We start from the raw sequence: 16,290 nt of genomic DNA on the forward strand, positions 1-16,290 counted from the left end.
CTAGCAATTAGATTGATCTGGGGTTGTGCTTTTCAGGTGGATTGGACTCTAAATATTGGAGAGCAAGCCCTTGACATATGTATCGTCTCCTTCAATCAGTCGGTATCTTCTGTTTTTGTTCTTGGTGAGAGAAACTTTTTTTGTCTTAAGGATAATGGACAAATTCGATTCATGAAGAAACTTGATTGTAGCCCAAGTTGCTTTCTCCCATATTGCTCAGGTGTGTATTAAGATTTTTTTTAATCTTTTCTATGTGTCAAGGCTATATTCTGTGTATCGGGAAAAGACACACTCATAGATTGTATTTTAAACATCTAGGAGGATAATTTTATACTGAATATGTAATGGAAATTTTAACTTTCAAAGTTTGAGTAGAAGTTTGATATGAAACACACATTTGGTTTTGTCAGTCGCTTTACTTTGTGCAGAGTGACTTGTAGAATTGGCCTCCAGCGTACATTAATACTTTCCGTTATGTGCTGTTCAAGGTGCTTCCAATAGAACATCAGACTCTTTTATAAGCAGAATCATAATGTCTGTTGGAATCACTTATCTGTAATGCATGCCCAGTAAATCATTAGCTTAAATGCATTGCATGTTAATGAAATTCATGCTTTCTGGATGAAATGCAAAAATGTTGGCCGTTATCTGTAGTTTCCAAGTCCATAAGATGACTTGTTTCTTTTTAATATTAGTTACTTGAAGTTTAAAAATAATATTGTATTACTTAAAATCTTTATGTATTAAAGTCAAGATATTAGAATTAGTTTATTTTGTAAATCCTCTAGATGACATAAAATATTCTATTTCAAATGACTGTTTTCTTAGTGTCTTCTTTCTGTGTCTTCCATCTACAGTATCTGAAGGAACAATAAATACTTTGATTGGAAACCATAATAGCATGTTACATATTTATCAGGATGTGACACTGAAGTGGGCCACTCAACTTCCCCACATTCCTGTAGCAGTAAGAGTGGGCTGTTTGCAGTAAGTAGTTTAATTTAACATAGTTTTATAGAGAGGATATTAGTCAAGAAATTTTCTAGAGGTTTTATGAAATAATGGCAAGTAATTTTGCTAAAAAATGGCAAGTGATATTGTGATGTAAATGTTAGTAATAGAAATAATGAAATATAACTTTTTTTGGGAAGGAAGGATATAAAAAGCCTTAATTAACACTATTAATCATTTTTATTTAGTATTTCTAGCAAATGTCTCTTGTGAATTAAAGATGAAAACTGTTTAGGAAATCAATAAAGTAGTTTACCCAATAGATTATTTTCCTTAAAATAGAAAAAGATTTTTTTCTAACATTTAATGGGTTTAAACTTGTTTCTGATCTTATAATATAAATTGATGTAGAATTGCTAATGATCTTGTGTTTGAGTACCTTTTGTTTTTTTAAAAGACTTATTTATTTATTTGAGAGGCAGAGTGGGGGGTGGGGAGTGGAGAGAAAGAGAGAGAAAGGTCTTCCATGCGCTGGTTTGCTCTCCAAATGGCGGCAACGGTTGGAGCTGGGCTGCTCTGAAGCCAGGAGCCAGGAGCTTCTTCTGCAAGTGCTGCCAGCGGAGGCTTAGCCTACTACACCCCAGCACTGGCTGGCCCCTAACAGAGTACATTTTTCGTTTTAAAGATTTATTTATTTGAAAGGCAGAGTTACAGAGAGGCAGAGAGAGAGAGGGAGGGAGAGAGGGAGAGGGGTCTTCCATCTGCTGGTTCAGTTGCCAGATGGCCAAAATGGCTGGAGCTGGGCCAATCCGAAGCCAGGAGCCAGGATCTTCTTCTGGGTCTCACACATGGGTGCAGGGGCCCAAGGACTTGGGCCATCTTCTATTGCTTTCCCAGGTCATAGCAGTGAACTTGATCAGAAGTGGAGCAGCCAGGACTTGAACCAGCACCCATATGGGATGCCTGCCCTGCAGGTCGCAGCTTTACCTGCTACACCACAGCACTGGCCCCCAGAGTACATTTTAAGTAACGTTATTTTGCATCTAAAATGTAAAACAATATTCATATCTTAACATTAAACTTTAAATTTATAAAAAATCAGAGAAATGAGACATTTGAGAGAGTGGTTATTCTAGATCATCAGTATAAAAGGCAAAATCCTGACAAACTTTTTACAATTTCAAACTGTTTAGAAATTAAAAATCTCAGTAAATGTATAGAACCATGACTTCCTATAAAGCTTTGTAACTTCCTAGATTTTTTTTTTTTAAGATTTATCTATTTATTTGAAAGTCAGAATTACACAGAGAGGAGATGCAGAGAGAGAGAGTCTTCCATCCGATGGTTCACTCCCCAGATGGCCACAGCTGTGCCGATCTGAAACCAGGAGCCAGCAGCCTCCTCCTGGTCTCCCACATGGGTGCAGGGGCCCAAGCACTTGGGCCATCCTACACTGCTTTCCTGTGCCATAACAGAGAGCTAGACAGAAAGTGGAGCAGCTGGGGCTCAAACCGGTGCCCATAGGGGATGCCGGCGCTTCAGGCCAGGGCGTTAACCCAATGTGCCACAGCACCGGCCCCACTTCCTAGATCTTTTCACCTCTGCTTATTTAGAATATTTTATTGCACATTTAAGAACCTTTTGTGGAATTCTTCAATGACACCTATAGTATCTGATCCGTGTAATATTGTTCAAACTCAATGAGTGACATTTTTATTTGCATAACTGTTAACCTAAAGCTTAAATACTAGAAAAATGGAAGCTTTTAAAAACATTAAATATTTTTAAAAGAAGTTGTTTCTTTATGTTTTATGAGCAAAGAATATCATATGCTTATACTTTGCTATGTACTTATATACAAATTATTGTATTCCATTTATGAAGAATAATTCAAAAATTTGAGATTGGCTTCTGCGGTGTCTACCAGATGGTCTTTTTAAGTTCTGTGGAACAGTCAGACTCACCATTTTGCATCAGATTGACTTAGAAGGATTTAGAACAGGAAAAACATCCTGCCAGCAGGGCAGCATCAACTATTTCTCTTCTGGGAGAGTAATTCTTGCAGCGGTTCATGTATCCATCCAAGAGCTGCTCTCTTTGGCTTCTCAAGTGACAGCTCAGGTGCAAGAAGACAGATCCACACTGATTTGGGTAATGCGGCCTATCTTGGCTTATGATCTCCGTGCTCCTCAGGAACCAAAAATCTTTAAATATTTAAAAGCACTGTAATTTTTTTATTTTTGGCATGGGAGAGTGATGGCTAGGAAGACTATTAAGAAATATTGTTGAAATCTTTCTCTTTGTTTTTTAAGATTTATTTTTTTATTTGAAAGTCAGAGCTACAGAGAGAGAGGGAGAGACAGAAAGATCTTTTTGCTAATAATTTCCTTGGTTGAAATTTGTTTATTTTTAAAGGAAATTGCTGATGTTTTAATGTTTCTTTTCAGTGAATAAGAAATACTGGATTTTGATCAAGTTGATATAATTATACTTTTCTTTTTTTTTTTTTTACAACTCTGGTATTTCTTCCCAATGAATTGACCATTACATTTCAGAAGTTCTGAAATGGTCAACAGACCATAGAAAGACATTTCTTTAGGCTCCTGTTTGAAACCAACAGCTTCAGCAACCTGCTGGTCTTGATTCAGGGCCAAGATATAATTATACTTAACCACAGCATTTTGAGAAGATACGATGCTTTATTCCCTCCCTCTCACGTCTATATCACAGCTCTAGTCCTCTCTGCCTTGTTTATTGTACATCAATTCTGTCTGTTTCTGTCTCCCTTTTCACAGTAAACTCATCCTGCTTAGATGGTGTTCTGTTAATTATTTCAGATGTTGTTAAGTCGGACTGTGAAGATGTGAAATCAGTATACAAGTTACAGAATTAGAAGAGCATGAATGTGAGAATGTTACTTATTTCTTACCTATTACTGCTTTCCTCTCATCACATGAAGTAGCTAGGGAAGCCTGGCTGAGCATTTTTCCGGTGCTGTGATCAGACTCCCAAATGGCAATTAAAGATCATCATTTATTGGTTGCATTATTATCTCTGGAGATATTATCAAATATACCTAAAAGTGGAAGTCTAATTGAATTCTAATTGAAATCCAACATGCGGAGACACTTTTTAAATTTTAACTGGCAGCCCACAGATAGAGCACTTTAAATTCTTACTGCAACTCATTTTTCAGTATAAATAATTTCATATATTATTTATATGGGATTTCTCTTCCTAGGCTATATCTATAGTAGTCACTTATTTTAACTTTGCTATTTAGGTTTTTAGTCTTTAGATCTCCTTTTTTTTTTTTTTTTTTTCTTTTTGGACAGGCAGAGTGGACAGAGAGAGAGAGAGGTCTTCCTTTTTCTGTTGGTTCACCCCCCAATGGCCGCTGTGGCTGGTGCGCTGCGGCAGGCGTACCGCGCTGATCCTAAAACAGGAGCCAGGTGCTTCTGGTCTCCCATGCAGGTGCAGGGCCCAAGGACTTGGACCACCCTCCACTGCCCTCCCGGGCCGCAGCAGAGAGCTGGACTGGAAGAGGAGCAACCGGGACAGAATTCAGTGCCCCGACTGGGACTAGAACCCGGGGTGCCAGCATTGCAGGCGGAGGATTAGCCTAGTGAGCCGCGGCGCCGGCCCTCTTTAGATCTCATTGATACAATATTCTTGACTGGTATATTTCTTGCATTTCTTCTCTCATTTTCAGCTGAAGTCATGTAAAGAAGCCTTCCCTCCCTGCCATAGTATATGCTGAATCTTACTGCATGTATAATTATGTTGGTGACTGCTGTTTGATTTCCCTAACTCCCCAACTACCTTTCCTACCTCTGTGTATCATACCGTAGCGTCAGTCAGAATATTGAACATGTACTATGTTGGTAAATATGTAAAAGTCATCCTGATTTGTGAGTATATGTCAGGGGGAGGGTTGGGTAGAAAGAGCTTAAGAGAGCTTTCTGTTGAAAATTGTTTTTCAATATGAAAAACAGACTTACAGGTATACAGGGAAGGATATTATTTCTTTGAAACCAAATTTATTGGAACATTTTTCATTTCAAAGTGACTTTTTCATTCACAGTGGTGGAGGAGGAAATGGCTCCTGGGAGTAAGGATAAAGCGAGGGTAACTTTAGTTATAGGTTGGTGACAGATCCCTGTGGTTTCCTTGTTCATGTGGAACCTGGGTTTCTGAATGAGACTGGGGCAGAAGTGGGGACCAGAGAGGAAGAATGTAGCACCTTCCTTCCTTCCTTCGTTCAGGTGGTCTCTGTGAAGTGACACTGTGAGGTACAGTTACAACATTGGTTTTGTCTACTTGAAAATTATTCTAAGTTCCTTTTAGGTTCTGGACTTAAAATTTATCAGGTTATTTTCCTCTCGTTCCTACCTTCTCCCCCCATCCTTCTCTCTATTCCTCTTTTGAGTAATTTTTGTGCCTTTGTCTTTGTATCTTTTCTGTTCTTGCAAGAATATTTTAGTTAGCCATTGGAGAGATCTCTTTGAAGGCTTTGCCGTATTGAACATTTCAAAAAAGACTTAGGGTCATATTATTAAATTATACAGAAAAATATCATTGGGAATTGAGATGCAATAATAGTAAATTAAGGGATTAATTGAAGAAAATGACTGTTTACATTGGTAACTACCTATTAATTTCCAAATGATGGAGGACCTCTTGATTTTACACAGCAAGTACTGCTCTGTTTAGTAATTGGATATCCCATTGTCCTCCTTGCCCCTTTAATATTTGGTCTTATTTTGCACATTGTTCACTGTAGCCAGTTATAGTTTATTGAAGTAATTTCTGTATTTTATGAAATTTGATGCAGTTGGCTTTTGGCATAAACATGATGATTTTCCTAATTTCTGTTCCTCCTTATCATAATGTAGTATTTATAGTCTTTTGGTGATGTCTTAAGAAATTATGTTTTTTCTTGAACTGTTGCTTTTGGCATTTTAATTAACTTTAACTTTGCTCATTTTGCTTTCTTTATGGTTACTTAATTTCAGTGTTTCCACTGTTAGTTTTTCCTGAGAAATCCAGCTTCTTCTCTCCATTTTTTTCGAGTTTGATCATTTTTTTGTCTTATTCTGCTTTGCCTTTTAATTATATTTAAGTACCAAATATCTTCTTTTCCATGTTAACAGCAATAAATAGATTTTTAAAAAACCTACTATGTGACTTAATTGGCATAAGATTAAAATTTGTATTTAAAATCAGAAATCTTTGTAGGTGAGAGAACCTGAGGCTATCCTGGGCCTCTGCCAGAAAAGGGAAGCTTCTGTATGGGGCCTGGTGAACCCACCAGTGTAACACAATAGACGGAACTGTGCACAAGGAGTTGTGGGGGATGGGAGAACAGAATTTTATCATATTTAGTATATTTGTTCCTATTATTTTTGACACTTTAATAGCTAGGATTTGGACAGATTGCATCAATGTCACTAAAAAAAACTGGGGGTAAAGTGAGTTGCATTATTTTTTTTAAAGATGCATTTAAATTCAAAAGGCAGAATGAGAGTTTAGGGAGAGAAAAAGAGATACACACAGAGAAAGAGAGAGAGAGAGATCTTAGAAAGAGAGAGCTCTTCCATCCACTGGTTCACTTCCCAGATGGTGGAAATGCCTGGGTCTGGGCCAGCCTGAAACCAGGAGCCTGGAACTCCATCTAGGTCTCCCACATGGGTAACAGGGGCCCAAGTACTTGGGCCATTATCTGCTGCTTTCTTAGATGCTTTAGCAGGGAGCTGAATCAGAAGTGGAGCAGCTTGGACTCAAGCCAGAACTCTGATAATGTATGCTGGCCTAGTGAGCTGTGACTTAACCCACTGTACCACAGTACTGGCCTTAAGTTGCTTTATTTTTGATGGTCATCATTACCTGTATGCATATATTCCTATTATGTGAGATCACAGATCTCTAATGAGGTGATCTCTAGGTTTTATACTGATTGGACTTGAACTGGGAAAGCACAAGAATTGTACTTGTTATGTTCTTACAGCCAAGGGTCCAAGCAATTTTTTTTCTAATTTTTAAAAGATTTATTTTTTTATTTGAGAGGGAGAGACAGAAAAGTCTTCCATCTGCTGGTTCACTCCCTGAATGACTGCAACAGCTGGAGTTGGGCCTATCCAAAGGCAGGAGCCAGAAGCTTCTTCCAGGTCTCCCATGCGGGTGCAGGGGCCCACACATTCAGACCATCTTCCAGTGCTTTCCCAGGCTGTAATGGAGATCTGAATCCAAAGAAGAGGAGCCAGGACTCGAACCAGTGCCTTTAATGGTATACTTAGCTCACTATGCTGTGTTGCCAGCCCCCAAACTATGTTGAGATAGTCCTGTTTTCATAAACTGTGTCGTGGCTACTTTGATAAGTGCTGTATTCACATGGAAAAGACTTGTGGTAATCACATAAATAAATTAAAAAGCCATGTATTTATTAGTTTTTGTCAGTTGAGGTTATAACTGTTAGAAAAAAATTCTCCTTATGAAGTTAGAAATGTACTTGATCTCATGTTTTAATTTTCTTGTTTTAATGTAATACTGTAAAATAGCATCTTCCATTCTCATGAAGTGTATAATTGTAATTACAGTTTCATATTGTTTCATTGTGTTACATTCCATAGTAAATCTGTTTAATTTGCCTGCCAGGGATATTAGAAACTATAGCCAAGGATAGGAGGTGGACTTAGAATGCTAGTTGGGTTTATAATTTTCTGTTTTATAAATTAACTATATTCTAATGGCAGAATTCTACTTACTGCCACATATCTTCACTGGAAAGCTTCTTTAGATATATTTTAATTGAAGTGGTGAATATCTCTTTAAAATGAAACAAAAAATAACTGACTATTTAGAAATATAAAAGTTCTACATTTTCCTTTCATCCAATCTTGTTAAGATTTGTTAATATCTAGTTATTAAAAAGCCTTTATGGCTAGTTCATGTCCCGGCTGCTCCACTTCCGATCCAGTTCCCTGCTAATAGCCTGGGAAAACAGCTGAAGCTGGCCCAAATGTTTGGGCTCCTGCCACCTATGGGGGAGGCAGACTGACACTGGATAAAGCTCCTGGCTCCTGGCTTTGTGCTGGCCCAGCCTTGGGTGTTTTGGCCATCTGGGGAGGGAACTCCAGCAGATGGAAGATCTCTCTCTCTCTCTCTCTGCCTCTCTATCTCTCTCTAACTCTGACTCTCAAAAATATAATTAAATCTTTTTTTTTTTAAAGTCTCCTTTTTCTGAAGTCTCAGCTATGCCCATGCTGGGTGAATGCAGCGTGAGATTTGTGTATGAGTGAGTGAGCACCTGGAATGCGATATCCAGAGTACTTAAAGTTTGACAGAAATATATGAAAAATTAAATCACAGTCATATTGGGAGTAATAGAAGGATGGATTTAAGAAGTTATCTCACTGCTTTTTGAATTTCTGCAGGCCTCCAGATGGTAGGAAATGCTTTGTTCTTCCCTCCAACTCATCTGTTGTTCCTTAGTGTGACTGACATCACTGGAACTACTACACCACTAAAGTGTCACCATATAAAATAGGCAGAGCTTAGAGCTTACTACACGTTCTATGGAAATAAAATTACAAGTTAGAATTTGTTGAAAGATTTGCTCTTTTTAAAAATTTTTTCTTTTCTTTTTTCACATGTGTGACATGGTGGTAAGATAGAAATAATGCCCAGGAATTATGTACCCCAAGATTAGACCAGATTTCTCCTTATGTGAGAAGATGTAGAAATTTTTTCATGAATTAGAGGTAGACATAGAGATTTCTCTATGTATAACTTTTAAGGTAAGGAATATAGTTAAAGGTGACCCATTACATCTGTGCATTTGCTTTCTTCCTTTTTCTCTAGAGTATCACAAAGATACTTCAAAAGATTCATGGACAGTAGAATTAAAAGATGTTTATTTTGGTGCAAAAATTTTTTGAAATCCATGCATATGAGCCATCCTTGACAATGTTCACAGAAGGGGCTGGCACTGTGGCATAGTGGATAAAGCCATCACCTCCAGCGCTGGCATCCCATATGGGCACCTGTTTGAGTCCCAGCTGTTCTACTTCCATTCCAGTTGCCTGCTAATGTGCCTGGGAAAGCAGAAGAAGATGGCCCAAGTATTTGGGCCCCTGGATTCACTTGGGAGACCTGGAAGAAGTTCCTGGCTCCTGGCTTTGGATTGGCCCAGCTCTGGCCATTGTGGCCATTTGGGGGAATGAACCAGTGGAAGGAAGATTTCTATCTCTCTGTAACTCTGCCTTTCAAATAAATAAATAAATCTTAAAAGAAATGTTAATTTCTTGGATTTCAAAGACTTTTTGCAACAAAATATTATCTTTTAATGCCATTTCCCAAAAACTTTTGAAGCTCCCTTCATGTATCTTTGCTTGAAATGTGTATTAATATTTTCAACCCCAAAACTATATTATGAAAAAGTATTAATTATTTGTGCTAATGTTAAGTGTACTTTTGTAGTTAATATATATAATATATATAAATAGAATACAAAGCAAAATAACTTTCTCTTTAAATAATATGTAATATTACAAAATAATTTTTGTTTTTTGTTCCCTGCCTACTGACAGAACTCAAATGCAATTGATTTCTGTTTTTAGTACTTTTATAAAATAAAATTTGTATTTCCTGGCATAGAATTTAGTTAGTGAATGTTTTAAATCCTCGTGGTAGTTTTGGATCAATTATTGAATCTTCATTGTCTTTCTTTTTCCATTCTTTAATTATTTAGTGTCTAAAAACTGGTCTTTTAAGAAAAGTCACAGTTCTTTGAAAGTCATGTTACTTTAATACATTTTTATGATCCAAGTTACTTTTGCCTATTTTTAATTCTAAAACACTTTGTAATAAGCAATAGTTAGCAATAGTTATATGTTGCTTTCAGAGAGAGGGAGGGAGGGAGGGAGAGAAAGAGAGAGAGAGTATTGTCACGGTTCTTATGTCATTTTCCCTAATGGATAGCTTTCTTTCAATTGTATATATTTCATGAAAATTCATATTTAGCTTGAAAAAGTATTTCAAGGTTATGTCACATTTGAGTTCAGAAATCCACTTGTAAGAGAATTAAGAGTATTAAAATTAACTAAGTCCATTGAGTATCTTTAGCCCTTTGGACCATTACAAGCCTGAGAAGACTATAGCAAATTTCACTAGCCCGTCGAAGTCCAGTGATTTGATTCCTTAAAGACAAGTTAAACTGAATAGCCATCTTAGATGGAATTTATTCAGTAAGCCATGCAGCATGAACACAAATTTTCCTTATAGTGGGAATTGTATCATGTGTTCGCTTCCAGTCTGGATTCTTTCTATGGCTGGGACAGGAGGCCTGTAGTGTGCATTTAAGACCACTCCCGTTTCGTGTATTTAGGGAGAGTTGCCATCTCCAGTTGAAGTTTTTTTTTCAGGGAATTGGCTTCTAGGATGGATCTTTGCAACTTTTGTTTAAGGACCACCCTTCTGTGGTTTTTTCATGCCTGGTAGTGAATTGGTCTTCACTGGATACTCATGGAATGACTGTTACATGAAGGAAAGATCTGCAAACAAATGAATTACTTACAAGAGGGGTCCAAGGCATGCCTCTTCAAACTCTGAACACTTTACATGTGGAAAATTAAAACAACATTTTATATAGCTACTTACACATTGTTTTTTCTTACCATAAAGCCTTTGTCATAGAATATGTTAAAATTATGACCTAAAACAAGGGCTTTCAATTTTGTGAGGATTTTATTTATTCCTGGAAGTACATCTTATTTTCTATAGATGATGATTTATTTGGGGCATGCTTGTTTGGTCAGATATTTTACTTTTAACTTTTTAATTCTATCAAACATAAATGAACATGTCATGAATAGTCATAGATACATATTTAATGAGTAATTTCCATTTGAATATTCATACTTAATATGTGCTATACTAATAAATATGCCAGTACTGTTACTTTAGATTGCAAAGAGAAATTTCAAAAGAATAATTTTTTGTATTGACTTTATTTCATGTCATTCGTCATGAGTTCAAGTATTTTTTAAAAAGATGTATAGGGGCTGACTTTACCGCAGCCTGTGATGCTGGCATCTCATATGGGCGTTGACTTGAGTCCTGGCTGCTCCACTTCTGATCCAGCTCCCTGCTAACATGCCTGGGAAAGCAGCTGAGGATGGCCCAAGTGCTTGGGCCCCTGTACCCACCTGGGAGACCCAGAAGAAGCTCCTGGCTTCTGGCTTCAACCTGGCCCTGTCCTGGCCATTACGACCATTTGGGGGAGTGAACCAGCAGATTGAAGATCTTTTTTTCTCTCCCTGTCTCTCCCTCTTTTACTCTGTAACTCTGCCTTTCAAAGAAACAAATCTTTTTTTTTTTTTTTTGACAGGCAGAGTTAGACAGTGAGAGAGAGAGAAAGGTCTTCCTTTTTCCCTTGGTTCACCCCCGAAATGGCCGCTATGGCCAGCCCGCTGTGCCAATCCAAAGCCAGGAGCCAGGTGCTTCCTCCTGGTCTCCCATGCGGGTGCAGGGCCCAAGCACTTGGGCCATCCTCCACTGCAGAGAGCTGGCCTGGAAGAGGAGCAACCGGGACAGAATCGGGCGCCCCAACCAGGACTAGAACCTGGGGTGCCGGCGCCACAGGCGGAGGATTAGCCTAGTGAGCCATGGCACTGGTCAGAAATAAATCTTTTTAAAAAAGATATATATTATTTATTTATTTGAAAGGCAGATTCGAGAGAGAGAAAGAGAGAGAGAGAAAGAAAGAGAGAGAGAGAATATCTTCCATCTGCTGTTCACTTTCCAAGTGGCCTCCATACCACCCTGGTGATGGGTCAGGCTGAAGCCAGGAGCTAGGAGCTCCATCCAGGTCTCCATGTAGGTGGCAGAGACTTAAGTGCCAGAACTGTTGTCTGCTGCTTCCTAGGTGCATTAGCAGGGACCTGGGTGGGAAGCAGATTGGAAGACTCCAATCAGCACTCTGATATGGAATGTGGGCAGGTCAGGCTGTGGCTTAACCAGCTGTGGCCCAGCACCTGCACTTAAAATATGTTTATGTACAAAATTTTCATACCACTTCTAGAAAAGCAAATTTTCTTTTCTGTAAGTAGATTATGTCTAAATTTCTTTCACTTGAATACTTTTCATAAAAATATTTTATAAGATTTGTATATATATACCAAGATTGGCTATTTGAAATATGTAAGTATAAGAAAGTAGAATAAAAGGAAAAATCGCTATCAGAATAATACAATACCATAATGCTCTTTATTAGGAATGTCACATGAAATAGTCAAGGACTCACAGACAGGGAAAAAGGGATCTATAATTGTCAGAAGAGAGGAATGAGTCCACGGTAGGGAGGGCAGAGTTTGTATTTCCATGAAGGCACTGACTTTGTACGCTGTAGTACAGCATTCTATTGTTTCTGTTGAAATACCTTGAGATTACACACTGTCATCTAGGAAACAGTGTCTGTGTAGAAAATATATAAGAAACCTAAGTATCCTTTAGGATAGATAACATCCAACACAGAGTGCTATTTATGGTTTCTTTCCACTTTCCCTTTTCTGTTTGTTTAAATAGTAGAGGGAGAAGGAGAGAGTGAGAGGGGAAGGGAATATCATTATAATTTTTTTTTTGTTTTAAAGATTTATTTATTCATTTATTTGAGAGGCAGAGGCAGAGAGAGAGGTCTTCCATCAGCTAGTTCACTCCTCAAATGGCCCCAACTCCTGGAAGTGAGTTCATCTGAAGCCAGGAGCCAGGAGCTTGCTCCGGGTCTCCCATGTGGGTGCAGGGGCCCAAGCACTTGGGCTGTCTTCCACGCTTTCCTAGGCACATTAGCAGGGAGCTGGATTGGAAATGGAGCAGCTGGGACTTGAACCGGTGCCCGTATGGGATGTTGGCTCTGCAGGTGGAGGCTTAACCCATATGTCACAACGCCAACCCGTATCATTATCTTTTTAGAATTGTGTCTGCAAACTGTATTGAATCTGTTAAAAACTAGCTAAAAATAGTGAGATATTACTTTATTTATAAAATCAATAGTATTGTGTCTCATTAATCCGTATCTAGAACCTGGGGCATGTATTTCCCCTAGCAGCTACGACTGTGTTTGCAATGCCTGCATGTCATATCAGAGTGTCTGATTTTGACTCCCTACCCTTCTCCAGATTCCAGCATCCTGATAATATGCATCCTGGGAGGCAGCTGGTCAGGGGGCTGATTCCCTGCCATGCATGTGGCTTAGGCAGCCTTGGCTGATGAAGGCATATGGGGAATGATCCAGTGGATAGGAGAGTTCTGTCTGTCTTTGCCTCTAAAATAAACAAATGAACAATTAAGAAAAGTAGAACCTATATCATAAGTAGATCACTGGGCCACAGAGATTCATATACTTTGAATTACTATAATTTTTAAGGAGAAATAGATTTCATTGTCCCCAATTTTTTATTCTTCATTATATACCTCTTTATTTCATCAATCTCAATCCCTTTTTTTGTTTTACTTTTTGAATATTTTATTTATTATTTTTGAGATAACATTTTAAACTTACATTATAATCAAAGGCTAATGGCACCACTAAATAAAGTTTTCAACACAGTTAAAGCACATATTCCAGCCAGGAAATAGGCAAGGGCTATAAGCAATAATGAAAATACCAACTTCTGTTTCTGAGAAAGTTAGTCTTTTTCTGTATGGAGAGAGATAAACAGAATTTATTGTGTGGCTTTAATATGACTGCTAGAAATGCCTCCTTGTTGCTTCATCTCAGTAGCACACAGGTCATTGCTGTGATGTGGAGGTATCCTGGAGAGTTATTTCTCCCTTTCTGTTGTAATGGCTTTGAACCTCTGACTCGAAAGCATAGAAGCATAACTGCACATCTTTGTTTAATGTATACTTTCTTAGAAGCGACTACAAACAAGTAATTTATTCTGTGTTCTATCATGCTGTTTATCTTTGATTAAGCCAATTAGCTGCAATCAGACTACTTCTAAACATCTTTTTATCTAGAATGCTTACTTAGCAGCACCAAGTTCCCCTCAGCCACACGTATACATTCACGTGTGCACACACACACGCACACACACATACACAGGCTTCCGTTTCTCCCCCTCTCCCCCTCTCTGCCTATGTATTTATGTATGCACATACATATGTATCTTTCTTCCCCTTCCCAGTTGAGGGTGTGTGGTGGGTGGCTGGCAGGAGAAGGGAGAGTGAAGGGCCTTGGCTGGAGGTTACTGTTGATTTAAGTCCTGGACAATATTAATAGGCAGCACCTGCCCTCTCACTTTTGGGAATATAGCTGACCCTTTTAGCTGCTGGATACTAAGCTGTAAGTGGCAATCTGTAATGCAGCAACTTAGAGTTATGCTCTCACAAAATAAATCATATTTAGAAGCTTTTATGCAATCATAGTGATACAGGATATTAAAAAGTCTAAACATGCTGAACATTAAAAATGAATTTATATTCATGAAGCCAAATTTGATTTTGTAGTTAATAACCAATTCATCTAGAAATTCAAATGGTAGCTTTTAGTGTTCATCTGTGTAAACTGACACAATCAAAAGAGTAAGCAGTGCTGTGATATTCTGTGGTTCATTCCAAGTGGCTTTTTTGATGATAAATGTGTCTAAAATTTTTTCAAATAGTCTCTTCATTCCTAAATAAAACTTGCTCTTATTAGAAGTAACTTAGTTACATCGTTACTGTTAGAATTCGTCAAATATGATCTTTAATAGCTTTTTTATTTAGGAAATTTTCTTTTGTTAGTTCCACCTGAATGGGCATGTTGAACATCTGAAATATAGCTCTTGATGAAAGGAAATACAGAAACACTACATAATTTCACAGATTTCTACCTTTAAGGCAGAGTTTGAATTTGTATTTAAATGCTGTTAGATCTAAAGTCAGATTCAGAGGGACAGAATCCAGAGGAGTGTGGTGGTACTTACTCATAATATTAGAGAAAGATGCTATAGTTTCAATCTGTGCCCAAAATTTATGTGTTAGAAACAAACCATGCTGCAACAGTGTTGAGAGGCAAGACCTCTAAGAGGTGATTAGGTCATGAGAGCAGAGCCCTCATGAATGAATTAAGGACATTATTGCATGAGTGGGTTCCAAAAATTAAAAAAAAAAAAAGATGAATCTGACCCCCTTCCCTGTTGCTCTTGCCCACTGTTGCCTTCCTTCTTCCTTCTTTTCTTCCTCCTCCTCCTTCAACCTCTTCTCTTCCTCTTCCTCCTTCTTCCTCTTCTCCTTTTTCTCCTTTTCCTTCATCTCCTCCTCTTTTTTTTTTTTAAATAAATATTTATTTATTTGAAAGTCAGAGTTACACAGAGAGTGAGAGAGAGGGAGATCTTCATCCGCTGGTTCACTCCACAGATGTCCTCCAGCCAGGAGATTCGTCCAGGTCTCTCCCATGGATGGCAGGGACCCAAACACTTGAGTCATCTTCCACTGCTTTTCCCAGACCAATAGCAAGGAGCTGGATTGGAAGTGGAGCAGCCAGGACATGAACTGGTGCTCATAGGGGATGCTGGCATCGCAGGCAGTGGCTTTACCTGCTACGCCACGATGCCAGCCCCTCTCTTGCCCCTCTTGCCTTGTGTCATGGTGTGATGCAGCATGCTGCTCTCACCAGTTGCCAGTGCTATGTTCTTGGACCTCCTAGCTTTTGGAACTGTGACCAAATAGTTTTTTATTGTTTATAAATTCTCAGTCAGTAGTATTCTGTTATAACAACAGAAAATAGAGTAAGACAGAGAAATAGAAATTGCAACTGATGTTTAAGAGTAAAATTTGTAGCTATTTTAGAGAACTTCTTGATATTTCCTTTTTGTATCATTTTTATGTTAGTGATATACATAAAATATTTATTATTTATGTATATACTTATTTTTAAATTTTAAAATTACTTAGAAGCATTTTTAAAAATTGAACCTCATAGACCCTAGACTGTAGTTTAATTTTTGATTATTTGAGAAAATGATGAAAAAAGAAATAGTTTTCAAGGCAACTGGTAGTTTATTTGATACCTAAGTTTTGGACTTTAGTTTTGCTTATACTCCTTAATTACATTTCCAAATTTTCCCCATAATTTTGATTTTCTACACAGTTATTTTCTATTCTGCATAAGAGTTTTAAAGAGTAGTCTGTTGCCGTTTTAGCTCATGGAATGTAAAATAACAATGTAATCTCAAGATTATATTGGACTGGAGCAACTTTCCATTTCAGAAAACAGTGACATTGATATCATAACTTAAAACCAGACTATAGTAATCAGATAAATTTAGAAAAAATTATCTTGAAATATATTGTGATGTG

At 37.8% G+C, this 16,290-nt stretch overlaps 1 protein-coding gene and 1 non-coding gene across 21 annotated transcripts in view; one reads left to right on the forward strand and one right to left on the reverse strand.

Annotated features, from left to right (window-relative positions):
• Positions 1-16,290, forward strand: part of BBS9 (Bardet-Biedl syndrome 9) — a 438,558-nt gene that overhangs the window by 124,317 nt on the left and 297,951 nt on the right. For all 20 annotated transcript variants that reach the window (XR_016222612.1, XR_016222613.1, XM_008261624.5 and 17 more), the window contains 2 exons: positions 37-220; positions 858-987. Coding sequence is in view for 18 of the 20 variants with exons in the window: in XM_008261624.5 (XP_008259846.2) it covers positions 37-220; positions 858-987 (314 nt within the window). In the remaining 2 variants the exon portion in view is untranslated. The remainder of the gene's footprint in view (positions 1-36; positions 221-857; positions 988-16,290) is intronic.
• LOC127492716 (small nucleolar RNA SNORA2/SNORA34 family) lies at positions 3,469-3,605 on the reverse strand. Its single transcript, XR_007922413.3, has one exon. It is a non-coding gene; the product is annotated as a small nucleolar RNA SNORA2/SNORA34 family (small nucleolar RNA).

Source organism: Oryctolagus cuniculus, chromosome 16 (genome assembly GCF_051225735.1).
Source record: "Oryctolagus cuniculus isolate XC-2025 breed Fujian yellow rabbit chromosome 16, ASM5122573v1, whole genome shotgun sequence".
In the NCBI taxonomy this organism is placed as follows: domain Eukaryota; kingdom Metazoa; phylum Chordata; class Mammalia; order Lagomorpha; family Leporidae; genus Oryctolagus; species Oryctolagus cuniculus.